The sequence below is a fragment of the Monodelphis domestica genome, chromosome 1, assembly GCF_027887165.1.
Source record: "Monodelphis domestica isolate mMonDom1 chromosome 1, mMonDom1.pri, whole genome shotgun sequence".
NCBI classification, from domain to species: domain Eukaryota; kingdom Metazoa; phylum Chordata; class Mammalia; order Didelphimorphia; family Didelphidae; genus Monodelphis; species Monodelphis domestica.
The window spans coordinates 134305153-134332030 of record NC_077227.1 but is presented as its reverse complement, the minus strand read 5'-3'; the positions used below and the strand labels follow the sequence as shown (position 1 = coordinate 134332030).

Below are 26878 nucleotides of genomic sequence, written 5' to 3'. Positions count from 1 at the left end.
TTCACATATAAAAACCTATGAGTAACTGTCAGTTAAGAGGGAAAATATGGCATTCTCCATCTCATATATAATTAATAGATAAGTAAATGACATAGTATAATACCTAACATAATTACAAAGTACCTTGCAAAACAAAAATTATTCCATAAAAATTTTAATCACAATAAAAACAAGAATTTTGGCTCACCTGGAAATTCTGTATGACAAGATGCTGATTTACTAGTCTTCACAGCTAGAGAAGCCAAAAATGAAAGGGGGATGGGGGAGAATGAGTATTAACATCTTTCCAGGAAAAAGATGAATTATATGTTACAGGTAATAGAATAATAAAAAATATCACATATTTTTTAAAATGTAGCCCTGAACCATCAGCTATAAATGAATTGTTTAAGTGAATTATTACATTCTTTTAGAATATAAACTCCTTGACAGTATCAGTCAACTAATTTTCTATATCTGAATCCTCAATACCTATTATAATGTAAGCTTTTAATGAATACTAGTTGATTGATTGTGAATAGGGTATGGAATAATAAATAACTCCCATAATAAATGACAACTAGATTACTATTCACTCACTGGTTAAGAGCAACCTAAAAATTAGTTCTTCATTGGCTTTGGTGAGAACTTCAGTCACAACAGATGCATATATATTTTTACAGACACATATATTTTAATTCTAGAGCCAGCATGTATTAGAAATAAGTCAGTAACATAGTAAGTAGTTTAGTATTATTGTAAGTTAAATAATTTCTTCCTAAAAATAAACCTTTCCTAAGTAAATTTCAATAGATAAAAATGAAGTCAATAGTAGAGACCTTGAATAGTTTAGAACATCAGTAAAAATATCCAATCAAAACAATAAATGTTAACATCTGATATGATTGTTTTGACATTTTTATATTAAAAAATATAAATGAATATAAATAAATTAGAAAACACCTAAGGTGATTATAAAAGAATAAAGTCTCAATCTGCCAACCCATGCCCATAAGGTTATTATTATTTTTTAAACCATTATCTTCCTTCTTAGAATCAATACTGTGTATTGGTTCTAAGACAGAAGAGTGGTAAGGACTAAGGCAATGGGGGTTAAGTGACTTGCCCAGAGTCATACAACTAGGAAATGTCTGAGGCCAGATTTGAACATATGAACGTTCATCTCTAGACCTGGCTCTCAATCTACTAGCCACCTAGCTGCCCTCTTCCCCAAAAGGTTATTATGAGGGAGTCATAACACACAAGCCATAATATGTGAAATATAAGCTAACATTGTTACTGATGAAAATAACCACAAAAAGAGATATGTTTTTGGATCTTGTGGTTCTTATGTCACATTACTGGCTTGCATAACCAAGATGGGTCTATCCTCAATTATCTTTCCAGAAACTTTACTGTACACTTACCTATCACTCTCTCCACTATCTGATATTGTTTGTTCAGCTCAGAGGCTAACTCTTGTTGGCAGTTGAAGTATTCCACATCTTCTGGTGAAACTTTCCCTAACCTGGATGTTAGGAAAATGGAAAGAACCAATTAAATAGCAATTACATTTGTGTATACCTTACACAGAAGTACAAGGCAGTCATGAGACTCATTCATGTACTTCCAGCTACTAACATTAGTTATCAGTGTTTTGGTTCACTTTTAAAGAATCAGAATGATATTCATGATCACAAACATATAGATCATAAGATATGTAGCTGATGGGGACTGAGACAACATCAAATACAATACCCTCATTTTTATAAAGGGGTTTGACCCATAACTTGCCTCATGAGCTCATAGATAATAAATAGCAGAGATATTATATTCTGGCTTCAATAATATTCTTCTTATAATTCCATGCTGAGGTCTAGGCCACATATCAGTTTATAATTTCATTTGAAAGCAAAGGTATCTGATATACAAAAATTTGCTTACAAAAACAAATATTTTGAGACTAAAATGACTTTAATTAAGGGAAACAGTTCCACAAAATAAGCAATCCCTCAGAAGCACCTCAGGTTTCATCACTGTTGGCTACTTCATTGAAGTTGGCTGTTCAAAGAAAAAACTTGAAGGAGTCATATTGAGTATATCTAAATAAAATGTTTCCCCTACATCAAAAGTAAATCAATACAGAAAGAAAAATAAATATTCCTATAAAATGTATGCACTCTCCAAAAATGCACATGAGATTATACTGGATAACTGTCAAGAATTAATGGTAATTATTAAGCTACAGAATGAATCCCTTTCCCCTATTCTCCCACACCACTCCTGCCCTCCTGCACAATAACACAATAGAATTGCTTTGAGATTAGAGGATATTTTTCTCCTATGAAGTCTCAAGTGATCTAAAGGAAATATACTGTCCTTTTTATAGACACAAGGACAAGGCCTCTTCCCTGTGATATAACATGTAAAGACACCTCCTAAATGAGGAAAACCCCTTTTATCAATGTTGATCAGGTATTTTTCTGCAACACAGTCTCAGATGCCCAGAGCAGTGAACAGTTATGTGAGTTTTCCAGAATCATACTGCCTAAATGTCAGAATCAAAAGTTAAACTCAGATCTTCCTGCCTCCAAAATCTATCCACTGCATCATGTATCCTCATGCCCACTATAATGCTATATTTTACTAGACTAAGCAGTCACCGAAAATATCACCTTGGCAAAGATTATAGCACTTCTTCAGAATTGTGGATAACTTATGACTTAATTCAGGCCTAAATATAGGCTATAGCATCAACAGAAAGGACTACTACATTTTAAAGTTATATTTTCTTAGGAAAGGGAGGAGAGGCCAAAGTGTCTTTTAGGTATAATATAACCTACAGGGTTCTATAAACTATTTGCTTCACAACTTTTTGATTATCTACAATCATCAGTTCTGCAACCTCTGTGTTTCTATAAAATAGAAAATATCATACTACTCCTGGAAACGAGTTAAAATAAGCTACCTCTCTTAACAGAAATGCAATTGTAACTGGTTCCATTTTAGGATGAAGACAACACTTCAGTTTCTAGAAAGGTACAAAGTCTCATATTTTCTAAAATAAAAAATTAAATTAAAAAATCCTCTCCATGGCCTGTCCATAACCTCCACTTCAAGACTACAATTAAACTTATTTCTTTATTCCAGAAATGAAACCATACCATTGTTTGATTTCATCCTCTTTTTTCTTAAAGTTTTCCAGTTTTTTCATCCCCTTCACTTTCTGTTGTTGTAGGGATTCCTCACTCTCCCATGTGCTGTGGATATAGGACCAGCCTTTCCATTTAATCAGATATTGAGCTTCTCCCTCGTCCTTTTCAGGGTCAAAGTCAGCACTGGGGTTGCCATTAGCTTCAGTTGCATAAACAGTAGTAGATGCTCCAGTGGCTGTAAGAAGAGTTTCATTAAGCATTCCACTGTAATATAGTAGCAGTTAAGTAAAACATTACAACAATCATTGAATAGGCAGTCAGTTTTCTAAAACGTCTCTCCAGAAACAACATAGAAATAACTTTTTGACAACAAAAAACTAGAGTCTCACTAATAAAAAATGAAGTAATGTACTCTAAAAACAAGGTGACATCCTAAATGTTCTCAACTATTTGATTCAATTTCCAATGAAACTTAGATGAAAATATATAGGTAAAAAAAAGAGAAAAAAAGGAGCACTGCTAGGCTTTAGGTTGGATTTCAGCACACAAAATAGGCTAAAGAATAATAATCTACATAGTGGAACTTTAAAACAATCAAACTGGCTTTTTTCATTGAATATGAAAAATAATTCCCTCTTATGTATTTAACAGGTCTGACAATACTCGCTTAAAACACTTTTGTGGGACTAAGACCCAGCAAGAAACAATCATAATGTGGATTATAACTTATGGGATTTTAGAGTGAGAAAAGACTTTTAAATAAATAGAAGGAAACTGAGTTTTAAAGAAAACAAGTGACTTAATAGTGATAAGTTGAAGACTGGTAAGAGAACTCATGTCTAGAGATTCTCACTGCAATGAAGTATGTTACTTTTACTTACTTCAATTTTTAATCCCCAAAAGATGTATGAAATGACATTTTTTCCTCTGTCCTTACTATATTAATGCTTAATTTCACACACTCTATGATCATTTCAATCATTACCTGTGAGCTAGCATAACAGCACAGAAACAAGGGTCAGAGAATGGTAACAAGTTTTCATGACCACTATGAATGGGACTGAAATACCTAAATTTAAACTCTTAAGCATGTAAAAACGTGTATTTCATTGACCAAATTTATAAGAAGCAGTCTGTTCTTTAAGATACATACCACCTTTTTTTCCAAGTCTTGCATCCATGACCTTTTCAATTGTCTCACTATTATCATGTTGTTCTTCAATTCCTTCTCCAGTCATTTCAATGAGATCATCTGAGTCAGTTTCAAAATCATCATCTTCTTTATAACTGCATTAGAAATAAAGCTGATTAAATTGAGAACATTTATCTTTTTTTTCCAGCTAACAACCATTCACACATACTGCAAACAGAATAAATTTTAATATATCAACTGGTTTGCTATAGTGTATTAAAGTTTATAGAGGACTTTATATTAATACATTATTTAAAATCAGAACATTGATCTAGCAATACTCCTGTTAAGTCTGTACCCCAAAGAGATCAAAGAAAAAGGAAAAGGGTCTATACATATAAAAATATTTATATAAAAATATTCTTTTTGTGGTGGCAAAGAACTGGAAATTGAAGGGATGCACATCATTTGCAGAATAGCTGAACAAACTGTGGCAAATGACTGTGATAGAGTAGTATCCTTCTATTTTAATAATGAGGTCCAGAAAAAACATGGCAAAACAAATGAACTGATGTGAAGTAAAATAAGAGCCAGGAGATCATTGTGCATAGTTAACAGCAATGTTGTATTGATGATTATCTGTGAAAGACTTTTCTGATCAATACAGTGATCCAAATCAATCCCAAAGGATTCATGATGAAAAAATGCTATCCACTTACAGAAAGATGATGAATTTTGAGTGTCCTGGGGCAACTAGGTGGCTCAGGGGCTAGAGAGCCAGGCCTAGAATTGAAAGAGCTTGGGTTCAAATATGAATTTATCCACTTCCTGGCTATGTAATCCTGGGCAAATTCTTAAATCTCAGTTGCTTAGCCTTTGCTACTTTTCTGCTTTGGAACAGATACTTAGTAACTATTCTAAGAGAGAAGGTAAGGGTTTTTTTTAAAAAAAAAAAAACCTAAAGTATAATTTTATCCACTATACTTTTTTTTGCTTTTTAAAAAATGATATGACTAATATGGTAATATGTTTTACATTATTTCACATGTATAGTTTATAATTGTATATTGTTTGCTCTTTCAATGGGTCAGGGAGGGGGTTAGTAGGAAGGGAAAGAATCTGGAACTAAACATTTTTTAAAGAAAAAAACATTAAAAATAACTAATGATTAAGCTTTTTAAACCAATATACAAAAAAGTAAAATCAGAGCAGTCTTTCCTTAAGTCCAAAATTTATTTTGTATACTGAAAGGATAGCTCTATGCCTGAAGCAGAAGGCATATAGCTACTTCCTAAGCAACTATGTATGTGGCTTCATTTCTTTTCCTCCTTTAGTAACTTGAGAATATCCTTTCACAGTTGATATAGCAGCAATTACACTATTCAGAAAATATCAAGCTACCAAAAAAGCAATAATTCAATTTCCCACATTCCATTTTCAAACTAAATAGCTAGTAAAAGTACTTCAACACAAATTTTTTTAAATATTCAAAATAAAGCTATTAGTAACTTCAGAATAAAATAGAATAGCAATGTTTTAAAGATAAACAGTTTAAACTTCAGGATCCCTGAAGGACTCCTCAATGGAGAAAAGAATTCACTTTTTTTCACAAATATTAAGATTATCCTACCATACTTAACAATATATGACACCAAACTTTCATACAGCGATCGCTCATCTATCAAAGGAGTTGTGTTCCAGAGACCCCCCCCCAAGATAAGTGAAAATCCACAAAGTAGTGGTGTCATATTTATTTTATTATTTATATATGTTAAGGCTTTAGAAACCCTTCCCACTCTCCTATAAACCTTTTCCACACTCTTATTTTTTTTAACTCTTACCTTCCATATTGGAGTCAATACTATGGATTGGCTCCAAGGAAGAAGAATGGTAAGGGCTAAGCAATAGGGGTCAAGTGACTTGCCCAGGGTCACATAGCTGGGAAGTGTCTGAGGTCAGATTTGAACCCAGGACCTCCCGGCCCTAGGCCTGGCTCTCAATCCACTGAGCTACCCAGCTGCCCCCCTTTTCCCCACTCTTATTAACCTATAGCCACTGAGCCTGGGAGCCAATCAAAGGCTAGGATACAGAACACAGTGCTTCTAGTTGGTCACCTTTCATTCCATCATCAATAGTGTGATACAAAATTATAGATTTTTTTTTAAACCAGTGATACAGTGAATCCATGATAAGTGAACCACAATATAGCAAGAGACAACTGTATATACAAAATAAATAGGAAATTGTGAGCAATAAAAATAGCAAGGAAGGGGGGCAGCTGGGTAGCTCAGTGGATTGAGAGCCAGGCCTAGAGATGAGAGGTCCTAGGTTCATATTTGCCTCAGATACTTCCCAGCTGTGTGACCCTGGACAAGTCACTTGACCCCCATTGCCTAGCCCTTACCACTCTTCTGCCTTGGAGTCAATATTGACTCCAAGATGGAAGGTAAGGATTATTAAACAAACAAACAAAAAAAAGGGCAAGGTATTGGTTCATTCTTCATTTTAATTAATGCTATTCTATAGTCTCTAGTGAACATCAATAAAGAACAAAACATTCTAAGATCCTGCTTAAAATAAAATTTGGTATCTACAAAGCTATAATTTATATTTATGCGTACTCTAATTTCTCTTCAAGGGTGTGAAAAACAGCATTGGTTAATTTCGCGAGAAGTGGTAAAAGGCATCTCCATTTTGTAGATAAGTAAGCAAAAATACAAAGGGATTGTTGAGTCATATAGCAATACCAAACAATCAACAGAACCTGAGAAGCTTTCATGAGAAAAAGTAAGCTTCATATACGCAAACATATATACATTTAAATGCATATATACATGTGGCTGTGTATACACACACAATCAAAGGTGATACTATCAATAGGGTATAATCTTTGATTTTGCTTGGGTAGATAAAGCCCAATAGCCCATTGATACATATGTAACTTTATTCTTTTTTTTTCCTCTTGTAGACAACATAGCACATCTGCAAGATGACATGGCCAATGATAGAGAAGAATTCTCTGGCCATAAAACAAGACTTTTCTCTCTGGAAATCTAAATAGAGTCATATAGTATCAAATGAAAATTTTTCTCAATAAACATCATCTTTGATTAAACTGAACTACCCTGTTTTACATGATTGAGCAATATATCCTAGAACCCAATATACCTGACATTTTTGGCAGCTCTGCGACGAGTTTGTCTTTTTGGAGTCTCATCATCATCGTCATCATCATCATCATCAGAAGAATCCTGTTTCTTTCTTCTTTTTCCTCGCTGTGGCTTCTGCTGCTTTTTAACACTGGTTTTAGGCACTGTTCTAAAAGGAGTTAACAATGATAATAACAATATATGTATATGTACATATACAAACATACACATATAGATATAGATATATATACACACATATATAGAAAGAATAGAAATGGCACAATGCCAGTATTTTCATTAAGGAAGATTAAAATTTAGCAAGTTGCTTACCACTAAAGAATTACCAGCCTTAATGAAGTTTTCCACAGGTGTATTTTACTTTTTCAGAAATAAAACATGAAAAAGTAGGTCATGTAATTGTATTCCCTATTGCACAGAACAATATTTGAATAGAGATTAAAGGTGATATAGATTCTAAAAGGAACATGAGGGAAATTTACCAACATGGTACCAATAATAGAAAAGGAGGAGAAAGAGAATACAGAGCGGCAAGGAAAGTATAAACTATTTTCAACTCAAACTTCAGTTATCAATCATACCCACAACAAAGATGACACAGAAGATGATTTCAGTAACTTAGATTGTACTGGGAGCCTAGACAATATTATTGCAAAGTAGGTAAAGTTTGCTAGGAGCTCTTCCATCTCCTGTTCTTTGCCTTTCCCTCCCCATAACACCCTCCAAATCTTCCTTAATCTCCCAATCCAAAAAAATCACACACACACACACACACACACACACACACACCCCTCTTTTATTCTTGACTAATCAAAACTCCCATTACTTGTTAATTAATGATACCATTCAGGATGTTCTAATAGTCTGTCTAAAGTAACACTAATTTAGTATGAATAAACAACTCCCATAATAGCACAGGGAATGTTGACTTTTTTAAAAGCAAGCAAAATACAAGGTTTACGAAAATATTTGACTAGGAACCACTCTTCCCTTCCCTTTCTAAACCCAAATAGTCCAGCTGGAATTTAAATATGAAGAATCAGCATCAGAAGGCCTTCATCTTATTTCTATTCCTACTCCTTATTCCTATAATCTCTGCATATATTTCATACCATATAGTTTATATCTTTGTTATACGTGATGTTTCTTGAATCCTGAACTAAAATCATTAAGGAAGCAAATAGTCTCAATATTTCCCAGAATTTTATCCACTTTATATTTTAAAAACTCAAGCATAAAAGATTTAACTTTTATTCTTTCTCACAAGAAAGCTTTACTTGTACATATTAATCCTTTCTTTTTGTGTTAAAGAAACCTACTCTGGTAATTTGTTTTTCTACCAACCAACAATGTATACAATATAAGCAAAACATACAAAACTCCAGATTCACAGATAAAGAAAAGAATCACTCACCTCCTCAAGACAGGGCGTCTGGCTTTCACTTTTTTTTGTTCTGGTTCACTCTCTGCACTAGTACCTTGTTCTTGGTCATCTTCCTCATCCTCTTCCTCAGAAACCTCCTTTTTCCATTTTTCTCTGTAATCAAGTACAAAATAAAGAATTTTTACTAGAATTTCAACTGAGTTCATCCAAAAGGAATACAAAGAAAGCTAATGAAACACATTTTGATGTGCAGAAATTTACTGAATAGTGAATTCGACTTAAGGATTAGTGGGACTAAGTTTGGCTCTGGTTAATGTCTATATTGTTTCATAGAATTTTATATTCTTTTCTAATGATTCTCTAAGTTCAGGGGAAAAAAGATACAAATATATTTTTATGTTTGTATTTTTTAATAAGTGCATTTGACAAATAAATAACTGTTGGTATTAAATTTTTCACATCTTTTACATGATGTAATAAAGCCCTAACTATCCATTCAAGAAATAAAAAATCCTTGATTTATCAAAGAATTCAGTTTCAAAGAAAAATCAAGGCGAATTTTTTTAGTTGAAATTTTTTAAAGTTATGGTGATGTCAGAGAAGTATGTGATAATAGAACTAAGAACAAAGATCTTTTATGGATCAGAATTCTAAAGTTTCAAAATGTTGTTTTACTCTATATTATAGTTATTGTATAAAGTTTTCCATTAGTTCTGCTTATTTTCCTCTACCTATTTCAACCTGGAATTCTTTGATAGTTTGATGTTATTTCTCATGAAAAATAATATTCTATCATATTCATATACTATAATTTGTTCAGCCATTCCCCAATCAATGGGCACCTACTACTTGATTCTAAGTTTTTGCTGCCACAAAAGGGCTGCTAATTTTTTTTTATGCACTGAAACTTTACTTTCTGATTTTGACTTCATTTGCATTGCCTACTAATGATATCCCTGAGTCAATGGGTATGTACAAGTTAGTGATTTTTCTCATATAATTTCTTATATAGTTCCAAATTGCCTTCCAAAATACCTGAACCAATTAATACAGAGGTATGTTATTGTTCTTATCTTCCTAAATGTTCTCCAACATTTACTTGTATTAATTCCAAAGGACATTAGTGTTTCTGTTTTCCTATAGGCTCTCTAACATTTATCATTTTCATTTGTCATCTTTGTCAGTAAGAAAAGGATGGAAAAAAAATTTTTATATTCACATTTCTCTTAGTAATTTTGGCCATTCTTTCATATTGTTGTTTATAGTTTATAGTTTCTTCTTTTGAAAGCTACTCCTTCTTAGTCTTTAACAATACTTACCTACTGAGGAAAGCCTAGATTTTTCTGACTTGTAGTTTCTTTCTATTATATAATACTATATACAGAGGGTGCCCTAAGGCCTAGGCTATAATAAAAGAATAGTGTTTTTTCACCTTTGACTCCACAAAACATAGCAACATTTTATTTTTATGAATCTGTGACCTGTTCAATGTGAATAACTTTCTCCATCAGAAAAGCTAGCAATGCATTCTTGTTCATCTAACTTGTGTGACCCTTGACCACATCATCCCATAAATCCCAAGAAGGAAGAACCCTGTATGTGATAAGACCTTTCTCCAAGGTCTCTTGCAGTGTGAACATAAGGGGAATGTGAGGGATGTCCTTCAAACACCCTTCACTTTTCATAAATGACCAACTCCCCTCCACCTCTTCTTCCAGAAAAACATTTCTCTTATATCCTTTACACTACTTCTACACAGTTCTTCACTGATTCTGTTACAACCTAATCATACCCTTCTGTTCAGAAGTCAAATTGTTAGCTGAGAATAGGCATTCTTTTTTTTTTTAAATAAACCCTTACCTTCCATCTTAGAATCAATACATATTGGCTCCAAGGCAGAAGAGTGGTAAGGGCTAGGTAATGGGGGGGGGACGAAAGGGGGGGTTGACTTGCCCAGGGTCACACAGCTGGGATGTGTCTGAGGCCAGATTTGAACCTAGGACCTCCCATCTCTAGGCCTGACTCTCAATCCACTGAGCCACCCAGTTGCCCCCAAGAATAGGCATTCTTTAAAGCAAACCAACCCCATTTTTAAAGTTACAACACTCTGTACACAGTCTATAGTGTCTGCTGACCTTCAGAAGTGACCTTTATGTTACTGTATAGTTCTTGTTAGGGATAGGGATGGTTTCACTGATACAACGAATTTACAAATAATATTTCCTCTGCTACTACAGGTTCTCATCTTGTCTGAAGTTTATAGTCTTTGAGAGTTGCCTAGAATGCTGAGAGGTTAACTTATTTGCCAGTGTTACAAAGCTAGGATGTTTCAGAAGTGGGACTTGAACCCAGGTCTCCCTTGTTCTGAAGTCAGTTCTCTATCCATTTTATACACTCTTTAACCTTATTCCCAGAGCAGCTTATCAGTATCTTTTATAAATACAGTGTCCTCCAGCACTGAGCACAGTATTTAGGATCAACTGGAAGTAACTCGTCTCTCTTCTTTATCCTGAGCCTCTCTAACTGCAACCTAAAAGTGTATGCCATACTAGGCAGCCATGGGCACTGACTTTACAAGCCATCTTCTGCGTGGCACCCAATTGCTGACTTTAAGGGTAAACTATCACCCAAATATAGACTAGAGAAAAGATAGGCATTATCTCATTTAGATCCTGAGGACACAGGGAACAGCACATGGGTGGCTGAAGAATGAGAAAGTGAAAGGCATCTCTTCTACTCCCATCCTAATGAATCACAGAAAAATCAAGCCTTCCACTTTGGAAGTAGGTGGGTGTGGGGCAGAACCTTCCTGTACCTCAATACAGACAACAAAGAAAGCTTAAGTTCCATGAGGCATTGTGACCACTTGACTACTAACTGTCTAGATCAGGACAAAGGTTTGCCAATACACCCAATATACAAAAATGGCTACTTAATATTAAAGCTGATGATGTACTTCTCCCATCTTTGGAAAAATATTTAAAGCATATGAAAATTGAGCTGATTCTGGATAGGGTAATATTAAATGTTTCCATTTCTTTTATTCTGGAAAGACCAACAGTATAAGAGGTATTGAGTTACTTCTTTAAGGAGATTAAAATGTACAACAGATTTTAACCAAAATATAAATTTATCATGAAGTTAAGAAGAATGTTATAAAATACTCATAAATAGTATAAATTCAAAGATACAGAGGAAGGGTTATGCCCAGGAAGAAGAAGAATGAATCACAAGTATATTTTCATTGTAGCAAAGGAAAAATAGGAAATTTTAATTTTTAAAAATCTTATTTATTGCTCTTCCATAAAATGCTACTAGCAAGACTGGTTCATTTTTACTATTCTTAGACAAAAACTTATTTAAATCTGTGAAAAATGACTATACTATTTATCTGGTGGGCTTGGAGATGTTGTTTAAGAAAAAGAACTAATAATCAGATAAAAAACAAGCTGAGATTTCTCAAATTACAGTTCAAGAACTTGCTTACCTGTTCTCCCTAGAGCTGAGGTATTTAGTAGGAACTAGAATTTGGGGCATCAATAATTTTTCCAAAATTATACTATGCTTTAAAAAAAAAGGACAAAAACTATTGGACAAACAATTACTCCCATTTAGACTTACTGTTTTTTCAGTATCCTCTGGCCTCTTCTTTTTGGGCTCCCACACTCAGAACCACTACTTGCCTTCAAGGAGGACAGTGCAAAAAAAGGAAGAAAGAAAAAGGATAAAGTAGATAATAGGTTTTATTTGTGGTTCTTAGGAATGACACTGACTTTGGAATCAGCACTAGTCCATACTGTTAGAATGATAGACTGACTAAAGAAAAACCTAAGCATTCCATTAGTAGGGTCATTAAAATAAAAAATATAACATTTCATTTCTTCTCTTCTATAATAGCGTGCACTGAAATATTTAGAGAGCCAGACACTTTTGCTCAAATGTTTTCCAGGAAAATGGGGCTAAATGAATAAGTAACCTGGAATAAAAAAAGGATGGAAGGGGATCAATTTAATGTTATTTTACTACCAAGTATGTGAGATACTATGATGTATTAATTTCTAAATAACCAAACAGCATTTTCTAGTATCTTACATGCAAACAGTACTATGCTACAACAACTATATAAAAGAAAGCCTATTTTCAAAGATGCTTAAATAGTCACCAACTCGATTCTATGAAACTGAAAGAAGAGTTGCATGTCAAGCAAAAAGAAAAGTTTCAGGTCTAATATTCCCTTGGAGCAATGTTTCCCTATTTGGTTGCAGAATGCTTTAGGTCTTCAAATAAATTTATTAAACTTTTATATTACATTATTCCCTCAATCCCTACTCACACACAGACTACACAGGGTGCCAAAGAATACAGTGTGGGACGTGCAGTCTTACAGTTCTCACTTATTTTCTTACCTCTTCTTTAATATTAAATCTAGATGGTTCTTGTCGACTTCGATTTGACCTCCTAACTCCATACACATCAGGATACTCTTCCCACATCTGAAAAATAAAGAGACTTTTGGAGGAGCTGCATCATTCCATTTAGTGTCTTGTTTTCAGAACTTTAAATAATTGTATTAGAATAATTTGAGTTTTGTCAGGTTCATTTGTTTTTGCCATATTGACTATTATTAAAGCAACATATTTTTAAAATATTATGAGAATAGCATTGCCCAGTAACAAATTCAGAACCACAAGATTTTAGCATTTCTTTTCTTACATTATATTTTGTTAACAGATTTAACTACATCCCCCATATGAATAGCATTCAAATGACACTTCTACTTGCTTTTTTAAAAAGACTTCTTCAACACATACTAGAGTACTATACATCTGCATTTTGCTACTAGTACCTTTATACAGCTCAGATGAATATAATCAGCAAGGAAAAGGAAAGGGTCCTGAGGTCAATCCAGTCTAACTTAAAACTCTTTAGCTACACAGATTCCTCAGATCTATCCCACCCAAGCCCAAGAGCCACATTTCTAGCCACATCTATTTCACTGGTATAAGGAATATCTAATATGAAAATTCTAGACTGAAATAAATCTCATGGGTACACAGCCAGTCAAGCCCAGAAGCAGGACTTCAACCAAGTTCTGCTCGAGTCTAAGACTATACCACATATCAGAGCATTACTAATAAAAATAAATAATTGACATTAAAATAGGCCTTTAATGTTTATAAAACACTTTGATCTGAGCCTCACAATAACCCTATGATGAAGGTATTATAGTTCTTGTCTCCATAAGGAATTTGAGACTTAAAAGAATTTAAATGATTTACCTATCCCCTCTCCAATTTTCAATCTCTCCCTATAAATTCCCTGATCCCTACAAAGATGCCTTTCACTTGGCCCTGCTATCCCCTCAAGATATTAATATCCTACATGTTTCTTTCCTTTCTTAGCCAACCTTTATAAAAAACTAAATATACATCCTGCCTCTGCTTCCTCTCCTTGAACCATTCTGCCTAGTTCAGGTTCATAGTTGTCTTTCAAGTCTTTGGACTTTCCTTTTTTTTCTACACATTCTTCTGGACACTCTCTCATTCCCCAAGATTAACTTCTTATAGATGTCTAACTTAAAATTCTTTAGCTACACAGATTCCTCAGATCTATCCCACCCAAGCCCAAGAGCCACATCTTTAGTTACCTTCACAAACCATCTTTACTACAGGAAACCTCTACAGCTATCTCAAATTTAACATATATATTTTTTAAGAGTAAAGTCATGGGGGGCAGCTCAGCTCATTGAGAGTCAGGCCTAGAGATGGGAGGTCCTAGGTTCGAATCTGGCCTCAGATACTTCCCAGCTGTGTTATCCTGGGCAAGTCACTTAACCCCCATTACCTAGCCCTTACCACTCTTCTGCCTTAGAATTTTGGCCCTCTGTCATGACTTTTACTTCATCATTCCCTTCTGCATCCAGGTAGATAATTCAAATCTTCAACACTCCCTTCTAACCTCGCCTGTGTCCTCTTGCTGCCATCACTTGAATACCTAGACCTACAACAATAGCATCCTGACTTATACTCCTAGCTCTAGCATTTATACACTCCAATCCATCCTTCCTTTGGTTGCCAGAATTTTTGCTACACAAAGATCTGTTTGTGTTTCGCTTCAGGTCCTGAGGTTGCCATTCAAGAATCACACCATTTTATTCCACTACTCTCCATTTCTGTAAATTTGTAATTTGATCACATTATTGGCTATTCCACCTTTCTTTCCCTTCCTCTCTACCTCTTCTCCTTTTCCTTCTTTCCCCTTTTGAGGTTTAAACAGTCTCTTTCTACCAGTACCCTTGACCTCTCCCACCTCAAAAGCCTTGCTCCAATAATCATCCCCTTGTCTAATTTTGGAATGCCCTTTCTGTACTAGTTTTTTCCTTTCTGGCTACAGATATGTTCATCTGTATCTAAAAAAAAAAAATTCAATAAACTCACAATTAAGACCTAACTTTTGTTATATTATTCTAACCTTTTTTCCTATGCAAAAGGTTTCATGTACAGAAAATTAGGGTTCTTCTAATCTGACCCAGAAAAAATGTTAAAGGGGGTTAACCCTAACCCTAAATCCAATCAACAGTCCTGAGAAGTAAGTAGCAGGTCAATCAAAAAACTACTTATTCCTCAAAAAAATAGGCATTAGGGCACCCACATATTGGGAAAACCCATTTTGGGAGAACTGCTATTTCCTCTTACTCTATCTTTTTAATTAAATGTTTTCTGACTACACAAGAACAACAGTTTTAGCTACCTGAAATTAAATCATATTCCTAACATACATAGACTATCCAGAATTCTGTTACACAGATATTAAAATGACTACTTTCTACTTTGATACCTTCTTAGTAAGCTAGAAATAAAAGATCTACTTCACTATACATTCCTTTACCCATCATTTATTTTAATGAATCAATAATCATTAACTCCCCCAGAATGTTTCCCTAAATTCTAAATATCATTTTGAAATCTAATAGAGGCATTACCCTCAAAGATACTGCAGGGTCAGCAGTTCCAGACCACCATCATACAATGAATTATATGATAAAGTCAGTCACATGAATTTTTTTTGTTTCCCAGTACGTATAAAAGATGTTTACACCATATTGTTGTCTATTGAGTGAACAATAGTATTATTTCTAAAAAATGTACATATCTTAATTTTTAAAATACTTTATTGCTAAAAAAAAATACCATCAATGAATCATAATCTTTTTGCAGGTGAAAGGATCTTGGCTCAATGTGGATGGCTGCTGACTGATCAGGGTAGTAGCTACTGAAGACTGATGACTGGCAATTTCTTAAAATCTGACATCAATAAAGTTTGCCACATTAATTGTCTCTTCCTTTCCCTTTGAACACTTAGAGGCCATTATAAGGTTATTAAATGGCCTAATTTTGATATTATTGTATCTCACAGAATAGGGACTAGATGGTTGATGGAACAATCAAGACATACACAATATTTATTAAGTTTGCCATCTTAAATGGGCATGGCCCAAGGTGCCCCCAAAACAATTACAAAGGTAACATTAAAAATCACTGATCAGAGATCACAATAACAAATAATAATGGAAAAAGTCTTAAATATTTCAAAAATTACCAAAATGTAACAGGCATGATGTGAATACATGCTGCTGGGAAAATGGCACCAATAGATTTGCTCAATACAAGGTTGCCACAAATCTTCAATTTATTAAAAATGTAGTATCTACAAAGTACAATAAAATGAAGTATGCCTTTTATAAGCTATACAGTTTTGGGCAAGTAAATAAAAACTATAGTTAAACTTCATTTATATTTATAAGGTTATATATTAAAAACAAAAACTGGTGAAATGTTAGTTATATGATTATCAAGACATCATACTTGTTCGTATCACTTGCTTTACTTTTCATCCTTTGACATAACCATCCTCTTTCTCCCCACCTATCATTAATAAAACCTGTAATAAACATTCTCAGTTAATAGAAATCATTTAGTGGAAATTTAAGAAATTCTGCCAGGAGTATCCTTTTTGTTATGCTAAGAACATATGTCTTACCTAAGTAAGGAGAAATCATTTCTGAATCTAATAACTAAATTTCTTTTGAGCAGTTATTCATATTAACTCTCAGAAGAGTCATGTGATCATGTTAATAGTAATATATGCCTTGTTTTACAACTTCTTCTACTTCTGATTTCCTTCCCAAAAAGCTATGACTATCCTCCAGCATGAGGTTTACCTAAACTCCAACCCCAAATCATCTCTTAAGCACTTCTTACATTAAAACATCATTCATAAGCACAAGAAAAAGCTAGCCTCCTCCTTTCTTCAACACATGGCCTACCATCTTTCAGTTTATAACCCTTTCCTGTCTGTCTCTATAAGTGCCATTAACAGTTGTTTGCGCTGCTGGGCAGGCATTGCCCTTAAGTTCCTTCCCCTATAAAAGACCATTGAACCTCCCTTCTTTTATCATATATCCTTTTTCCCCAGTTAGCATTGCTACAGGTTCAATTCCTCACCAATTGTTGAAATCAACTTTTGCTGTAAACATGAAGTTCTCAGCCAATTACCTTATACCAGTGATAATGAACCTTTTAGAGATGGAGTGCTGAGCCCCACCCCCACCCCACCCCACCTCAACCCAGAGACCAAGTGCTATGCTCCCCCACCTCACTAAGTGCCAGGCATACCCTGCCTCCTCCTTTACCCTACACAAGAGAGGGCGAAAATACTACCATTGGGCTGGTTGGTGGATGAAGTAAGGAATGTCCTCAATGAGTGTAGGAAGGGGAAGGGGAGTGGCCCAAGCACTCTGCTGCCCTCCAGCTCTGCCACTTGTGAGTCACTGACCTTACTCCCTGTGAGCTCCCAATTGAAATGTCATCAGACACAGTGGAGAGGTGGGGAGAGCAGCTCTGCCTGAGTTCCTCGCCTTTCCAGTAATGAACTTGGGGGCCGGGGGGAGGCATGTGCCCACAGAGTGTTCTGCATGCCATCTTTGCCACCTGTACCATCGGTTCACCATCACTGCCCCATACTATCTGTCAAATACACTTGGCATACTTCCTCCCGAAAACCCTGCATCTTTGAAAAGGTCTCAATCCCAGATAACAAATACTCATCTCCCCAAGTAAACCAAAAGGAAATGACAAAAATAAGTAGTTTATTTATTTGCTCTATTTTTCTTTTCAATTGAGCTGAGTAAAAGTGATAATAACTTTGCTTCTTGGTGCATATTTTTGGGGATTGGAAATTTAAATCAAACAGAATTCAAATGCATCCTCCCCATCTATCAAATCCTAAATTTTGTGAAATGAATAGTTAAGTATCTTCCACTTCCTAACATTTGTTATTAATAAAAAATACTAGATCAATAAATGTGGATAGAAGCAAACAATACAATATGTTACACATAGTAGGTAAATAACAAGCATTATGTTGAATTAATCTAAATTTTATATCCAGAAGGATGTTAACACTTCAATGAGTTTTCATCTTTCAAGTACAACACAGGTTCTATTCAGGGAAACAAAGGATCTTCAAATACCAGATTTGGACTTCATGAAAATAGAAAATACCTTTTTAACATCAGCTATACGTTCCTTCTTAGAGGCTGGCTTTTCTTTGGCTTCTGGTGGGGTTTGCTGGGATTTGGAACCTGCTGATTCACTTTCAGACTCAGTCTGACTCTCTGAAGATTCAGAACTGCTGTTTGATTCACTGCCATGGCCACTGCCTGGCTCACTGCCTGGCTCACTTTCAGACTGACTAGCTGAGTCTGAGCCTGATGCTTCTTCGGATGCTGAATGACTTTTTGGAGAAAAAAAATTAAGACTATGTTAAATTAATCCAATAAAGAAATCAGAAAAATGTCATCAAGGTCATTAACTATAAGAATGTTATATTATTCATTTATTACTTATATTGAATACCCTTGTCAAAAATATCTGCCACACTTTCATCATACTCCTAACACTTTTGGTGAACGGCCAACACTAAGTCCACCTTATATTGCACATCTCCATTCTAGTGCTTAGTACAGCTTTTGTATGGCAACTATGATAACATTAAATCTCATGTTTTAATCTTTGCTGAAAGGGGAGGCAAAAGTATAGGACTTACTGTGTATCCAATTAAGTTCTTTGAGACTTACTTGCAAAATCTATAAAATGGCAATAGCAATCTTTGTACTGTCTTACCTCCATGGATAGCTGTTAAGGAAAGTTCTTTGTAAATCAGAAAGCACTTTGATATCACTATATTAATTTTTACTAAAAAGCTAGACTAGGTATAACATTAATTTGCATCTTGAACCTATCCTGCAAATTTTGAACAAATTCTTTGCAATAGCAATCTCTAAGTCAGGAGACTATTTGAACTTCATCTGGTTATGTATGAAGTATTATTCCTACAGCTACAAAGAAAACTAAGCAAGAGATGAATGGGCTTATGCTATTTTAAATCAAAACCTCCTCAAAAGACAGCATATGCCCATCCATATGGCCAGCAGGTGGGGCCCTGGACCACATTCTAGCCTGCAGCTAAATGTATATACCACATATGAAATATAGCTTTGGGTTTCCCCAATAGCCATTGAGTTCACCAGCTCTATACTATGCTGTCACTGATACTCATTAGCAGCATGCCTAGATTTTCTAGTACATTCTCACAGCTTTCTCTCACTATTGAAGGGCAGCAGAGCATAATGCATAGAAAATTAGACTTGGGAGACAAGGCAGACCTTCCTTCAAACTCCCCCTTATACATTTAATGTAATGTAGGCAAGTCTAAATAACCTCTCTTGACCTCAGTTTGCTCATTTGAAAGAACACAGCTAATATCTGTAACACTCAACTCACATGGTGATTATAAAAATCAAATGTATAATGTATGTAAAGCACTATGAAAACATTTAAGTGCTATATGTCTATCTCTATTTTTTCTTATTCTCCTGGTTATTTTAACTATATACCCTATTAATTGTACGATGTCCTAATCAGCTGCAAGTTGAAGTATAAAGTTAAAAAACTTGATGTGGGTCAAAGATTTTTGAGCAACATAATCTAATTTTACATTGCTCATTTAATTTGTATCCAATTATTTATTTGGCAAATAAAGAATACTCTTCTGTGGTTTAATAAAATGTGATTTTTTTTAATCATGGAACACCATTTCATTTATTTTATAGCAGACTCTTATTTTATCCCATAACTTAACTAGAAAAAGATATTTCAATATAGTATGCTCATGTATTTTTTTTTTCAAAACTGATCACTGACTCAGAAGAGAAAAATAAATGAAAAGCCACATATAAAAAGCAACTTACTTTTAGGGAAGCAGCATAATGCCACAGAAAATAGAATGAGTAAAGAGTTCAAGTTCTCTCTTACCTACTGTATATTAGCTATAACCCTGGACATCCAATAATAATTTATTGTGGCCCTATGCTAAGTCCTAAGGATACAAAGAAAAGGAAAAAATGGTTCTTGACCTCAAGGAGCTCACATTCTAATCTGGAAGAAAATGCATACAAAATATGTACAAAATAGATGAGAGGAAGGGATTAATTAGCAACTGGGGAGGATAGGAAAAGGACTCCTGCAAAAGGTAGGATTTAGATGAGAGTGAAGGAAGCTAAATAAAAGGCAGAGGTGAGGAGAAAGAGTATCCCAGGCATGAGGGACATATAGTAAAAAATAAAAAAATATAAAGTCAGGGATTGAAATAAGGTTTGCAAGGAACAGAAAATGTCAGTATAGCTGGAATGTTGAGGTCATGAAGGAGAATGAAGTATACAAAAATTGGAAAGATAGGAAGAGGGCCAGTTATTCCAGATGACATTATATATATATATATATATATATTTGATACTGGAAAAATATTTTAAAAACTTCCATTGGATGGCTTCAATTTTGTCAGTGCAGTACGAAGAGAGGACTTCAGCAGAAAATGCGGAGGGAGGAGATACAGTAGGAGGCTAGAAAATAGAGGAAAAAAATTAGAATCACTACAGTAGAGAGTAAAATAGTGAACGAATGAGAGAGGAATAAGAAGACAGACTAATGATAGAGGGGCCAGATTAAGACTAGATAGAATAAATGTACAGTGAAACCAATCAGCATAGTCTGATGATTTCCTCCAGTGGCATGAAAAGAAACGAGTTAATAGGAGTAATCCAAGATTGGGGTTTGGCAAGGCATGATAAGTGACTGGACAAGGAGAGGAACTGGAAAGATTAGAGTTGAACTGGTTCACCAAGGCAGGGGTCCCCAAACTGCGGCCCATGGCCACATGCGGCCCCCTAAGGACATGTATCTGGCTCCCACCACACTTCTGGAAGGGGCACCTCTTTCATTGGTGGTCAGTGAGAGGAGCACTGTATGTGGCAGCGCCGCAAAGTGCTGTGTCACTCACATACAATACTACTTCCAGTGACATAATCCTTTGCATGGTGCCTTAGAACGAGGCCCTGCACAAAGGATTATGTGGCTGCACAATGGAAAACATCACCTTGGTGAGTGGCGATCTCGGGGAGGGGATTCCGTGCTGTGTATACTGCTGCCCAGTTAGGGTTAGGTTTAGGGTTTTATAGTCCAGACCTCCAATGGTCTGAAGGACAGTGAACTGGCCCCCTGTGTAAAAAGTTTGGGGATCCCTGCACCAACGGGTCAAGATGGGAAAGAGAGAATATGGTCAGTGCAGAGGTGATGGCATGGAAAAGAAGTGAAGGGTTGGAGAAAATGGAGATTAGGGGTTAGGGTGATAAGGAATAGAAAAAAACATAAGAGTTATAAGAAATATAAAGATAATGAAATTTGGGACCTCATGAACATAGAGGAGAAACATCTGAGGATGCTAGTAAGATGAAGGGTTTGACTATGTTTCCGCAAATGAATTAGAATAGAGGAGTCAAGAACTGAAGAGACTGAAGAATTGAAATGTTATAGTATTTGAAAAAGTATCGATATGTATAATGAAGCCTTCTAATATGAGAATAAGAGTTGGAATAGAAAGATAGTAATACAAGTCCTGAATTCACTGAAGAAAAGAGAATGGTTTAACTGGTGACCTGGATAGCTAGATAGCCAATGGAGAAAAATTTGTTCACACAATTTACTCAATCTCTCTGGCCCTCAGCTATAAAATGAGAATAACACATTATCTACCTAAAAACAAGAGGGTGGACAAGGTAAACTGAGATCTATCCTAGACAAGTCTTTGCTCATCATACCAAATCCTCTTCCCATGACCCTCCTCCAAGCAAACTCTTTCCTGCTGAACAACCTGTTAGTAGAAGAATACTGGGACCTGAATGAGACATTTACTCTGTGACCTTAACGAGTTCTCAAATTTATACAGGGCTTTAAAGTTTGAAAATATTTTCCTCATAACATCTACGGATGCAATATGTAAACAGTATTTTTCTCCATTTTACTGATAAGGTTAAGTGGCAAACCTCTAGTTACACTGATTAGAACCCTAGGCTCCTAAGTCCTCTCTCTCAATTCTGGGCACTAAACTCAGAGTTTCTGCTATAAAATGGGGATAATACTTCTGTGGCTCACAGAGATTATTATGAGGATCAAATATCATCATGTATATTCTAGGACTTAAGAAAATCTTTAATTTCTCTATAGTTAGCTACTATGAAAAATAAAGCATTCAGTTAAGTTTTTAAAACTAGGCACAAAGAACACTAACTCAATTCATCCAATAACTCCTTAAAATCATTTTGCCTAAGTGCCAGGCACTGCACAGGGAACTCAGAACACAAAGACAAAACAAAGATTCTATCTTCAAGGAATTTATATTCTATGAAGAAAGGGAAAACTTACACAAGTAAATAGAAAATACTGGGTCAGATAAATAAAAGGTAATTTTCAAGAGGGAAACCAACAACTGAGGATCAGGAAAAATATTTTGATGGAAGTAGCATTTAGGCTGAGATTAACTGAATTTGGGAGTCTAAGAGAGTCAAGTAAAAAGGATAGGGATAGCCTATGCAAAAAAAAAAGACAAAGGTCAGAGAGAAAATGTCTTACATAACAAATAATCTACTTTGGCTCAAACATGAGCTTATGCAAAAAACAATAATATGTAATAAGCTTGGAAAGGCGAGTTAGATTGTGAGTTTTAAATAACAAACTGAAGTACTTATACTTAATCATCAGTTATGGGCTGAAGCATAGTTCTGTTTTATAATTCAATTAGTTAAGAAGGGGGAGAGGGAGAGAAGTAAATAAGGAAACCTTATATTCATCTTTAATTTCTCCTACTCTTTTATCCTTCACAAGGTCCTTTTATCTTTTTTTCCCAAAGTTTCAGACCATGCCAGAATTAATGTAATGGCCTATTAAGTTGTTCTTTATGCCTTCAATTGATCTTCTGTTTTATGGGGATACTTACTGATCTTTCTAAAACATTTTTTTCCTGTTACCCCTTCAAGAAACTACAGTCAGGGGGAAGCTGGGTAGCTCAGTGGATTGAGAGCCAGGCCTAGAGGCAGGAGGTCCTAGGTTCAAATCTGGCCTCAAACACTTCCCAGTTGTATGACCCTGGACAAGTCACTTAACCCCCATTGCCTAGCCCTTACCATTTTTCTGCCTTGGAACCAATACGTAGTATTGATTCCAAGATAGAAAGTAAGGGTTTAAAAATAAGAGAAAAGGAAAAGAAACTACAGTCAGTCTCTCCTTACTGACTATTACAAATCCAAACTTTCTGTCTCTTTACAGTAACATACTCTCCTATACTGCAAGAACAATGAGAATTATATATACATCAGATATAAAGACAGAAGTAATTTACAGAAATTCTACCAAATACTTTTCAACCATCCTAAAAAATGTCTTTTAAATAGAAAATAAAATTCATAAAATCTAAATTCTCAAGATTTCTAATTAAACATTAACATAGAAAAGAGGCAAAGGGAAGAAAAAAGAGGAAGGGGAAGGAATCTTATTTGCAGGTTGTAATGGCGTCTGGTCTATGAGTTACCAATAACTTTGCCCTAAAGAAGGTTATTTTTTGGACTCAGGTCTTCTCTTCCATACAGGAAGGTGTTTCAGGTTACATGAGCCCTCTTAGTTCTATAACATTCTAGAATAGTACACATGACAAATTAATCCTTTGAACTTGCATATGAGTGAAAAAAAGTGATATACCAAGGTAAATTGCAAGCTGTATTAGGATTGATATGGATATTAAGCATTCTGGCCAAGGCATCAAGCGTAATTTTCAAAGGGGAAAAAAATGGCTTCATTTTACACATTCCTGATAATAAAAGGACTCAGTATTATCCTAAAATTCTTTCAGAAGTGATGAAACATAGGGCTATTGAACCCCTTCTCTATGAAAACAAGAAAGGCAGGATCTACACTAAGATTTATCCTTGGAGTTATAATTTTGGTGTAAAAACTGCATTTTCAACACTTCCTAGCTATGTGACCCTGGGCAAGTCACTTAACCCACATTAAGCCCTTACTGCTCTTTTACCTTGGAACCAATACACAGTATTGATTCTAAGAGGAAAGCTAAGGGATGAGTTTTGTTTTGTTTTTAACTGCATTTTCCAAGATAGCTACCAGAGGGCAGCATTGAAACATTTCATTTAAAAAAAAAAACACCCAGCTTCAGAAATAACTACAAGACTGCCAAACAGAATCCATTTTAGGACAGGGACTGCTCCTCCATTTTACAATTCCTACTTTGCTTATACTCTGCCCTGTCCCTCAATAAACTAACAAAATGGAGGATAATTCCTTCAGTCAAGATCATCTGGGTTTTGTTCTGCTTTGGTTTTTTTTTTACAGCATTGATTCTGTTTTCCTGAATAGTAAAGCTAGATTCTGTGATTTGATTTTTAAGAAAAGATAAGTGGTTTTACAGCTCATCCAGAACTTTTAATCATTTATCATTTCATTTGTTTACCAAACTGAACATTAAATAAAAACTACAACCAACATCCAAAATAAATAATGTTTCTTTTTGGTTATTTAAGTATTAGCAGTTTTCTCTTTTGTTAGTATAAAAAGGGCCAATTCTACCCAGGAAATCAGTATAACACAAGGCATTCCCCTTTCACTTTCATTCCTTTCTCCATAAACATCCAATCTAATCCAAATTCTTTTTAAGCATTTACTATATGAAACACACTGGAAATTTTTTTAAAAGCTAAAGAAAAACAGTCCTCAAGGGGTTTATAATTTGTGTATAAGTATATATTATATAAAATATTAGGAAGGAAAAATGATTAATAAGTAGGAAACAGTAAATGCTCTGATAAGTAGGAAGTGGCATTTGGGCATTTGGGCTGAGCCTTGAGATGAAGGGGGGAGGGGAGGGAGGCAGTTGCATTTCACTCAAGACCAATAAGACAGTTTGACTGGAAAAGTTTGAAGGGTATTAAAAGAAGTGATCTGACATTCATTTGGAAAGGTCAGAGATCATACAGAAGAATTTTAAATGCTAAATTGAATTTTCTATCTTATTCTTAAAGCAATGGAGCAATTCCGTGTTCCTGAAAATGACTTGTAATTTAGGGAGGTTATTTTGAAAACTCTGTGAAAGATGAACTTAAGAGAGAGAAAAATAGATGCCAGCAGTTCAATCAGCAGGCTGTTGCATATAAACAGGTAAGAGGAAATAAGGGAACCAAGGAATGGCTATGTGAATGGAAAGATAGAGATTTAAACTATGTTGGAGAAAGGGAATTTACAAGATGTGGAAACTGATTAGATAGGAAGAGTATAGGAGAAGCAGGAGTAAATGTTGACCCAAGTTGAAAACATAGGTGCCTAGAACAATGTTATGAAAGGAAGATTATTAAAATATAGAGATTTGAAATTTTGAACACAATGACAAGAAGCTGGTGAAGAAACTCAATGTTCTAATTCACCTTCAATTCAATGAAGATATGAATTTGAGTTTTATTGTTCATTGAACTTCTTCCCCTTAAAAACAGGAAGTTTTCAATAGGTCAAGTGACTTCACATTATAGAACTTTGGCTTTGCCGAGGCAGCATTCAAATCAAATCATAGGAGGAGGATTTGATAGATAGTACTAATATGCAATAACATTTTAAGTACAATGCTAAGTGTTATATGTGAGTTCTCAAGTGGAGGCAGTAACTTCTAAGTTAGGTTTTAAAGGGTGAGTAGGAATAAAAACATCTAAAGAAGTATGTAGAAGATCTCCAATGATAGGATACTGAGTACCTCCTTAGGAATCTCTTCTACTTGGGAGCAACTGCAATTTAGAAAGGTCTCCTCTGTAAAGCCCATCTCTGAAATAGTCACCAATTACTCTCATAGCAGGATGTGAATTACTTGGGATAAGCAATAAGGTTTCATTTTGACAGCCATAAATAATAGTCGTGTGTGTGTGTGTGTGTGTGTGTGTGTGTGTGTGTGTGTGTGTGTCTGTACTTCTACTGACATTAGGCTAATCAACAAAGTCTGACTTTGACCAGTGTAATAAGTGAAAGATGAAATGACTGAGGAAACAAAGGTTCAATTTTCTGAGCAGAATCAATTTATTAAGCAATGCATGGCAACTGCCCAACAAATCAGGACCAGGACCCTTTCTCAGGTTACAATTGGACTGCAAACTTTCATAAGTTAAAAATAATTAAATAAGACCAATTAATTAAAAGGTAACAATACATTAGGTAATCTAAGTTTTAATTGAAGGAAATTCGGGACTTTCCAAGTTGGAAGGCAGAGAATGAACAGGTACAATTCCTTGAATTCAAGTTTTTACACAAACATACATAACCCCCCAAGGATCTGTAAACAATTCAAGGAACATGCAAACAATAAGCGATTGATCAGTATGGGGCCAATTTTCAGATAAGACATATAAGTTGCATGAGATGTACAATTATGAGAAAACTTGAATCAATTTAAGGATCTTACTACGTTTTGAGCCTAGGAAGGTCCTTGGTTAAGGGTACAACAGGTACAAGTAGTCCCATTTCCCAGCCACCCAAGCTGGGTTAAAACAAATGCAATAAGGTTCTTCCCCAATCCCCCAAACTGAATGAAGTTTTCTCACAATCCAGAATATAGAGTAGGC

At 34.9% G+C, this 26878-nt stretch overlaps 1 protein-coding gene across 7 annotated transcripts in view; it reads right to left on the bottom strand.

The window, feature by feature from the left end:
* The window catches only part of CHD2 (chromodomain helicase DNA binding protein 2), a 191946-nt gene that overhangs the window by 84547 nt on the left and 80521 nt on the right, over positions 1–26878 (bottom strand). For all 7 annotated transcript variants that reach the window (XR_008913859.1, XM_007479400.3, XM_007479402.3 and 4 more), the window contains 9 exons: positions 18381–18612; positions 13224–13310; positions 12439–12500; positions 8848–8970; positions 7435–7584; positions 4288–4421; positions 3144–3369; positions 1407–1507; positions 188–232 (listed from right to left, as the gene is read on the bottom strand). Coding sequence is in view for 6 of the 7 variants with exons in the window: in XM_007479400.3 (XP_007479462.1) it covers positions 188–232; positions 1407–1507; positions 3144–3369; positions 4288–4421; positions 7435–7584; positions 8848–8970; positions 12439–12500; positions 13224–13310; positions 18381–18612 (1160 nt within the window). In the remaining variant the exon portion in view is untranslated. The remainder of the gene's footprint in view (positions 1–187; positions 233–1406; positions 1508–3143; positions 3370–4287; positions 4422–7434; positions 7585–8847; positions 8971–12438; positions 12501–13223; positions 13311–18380; positions 18613–26878) is intronic.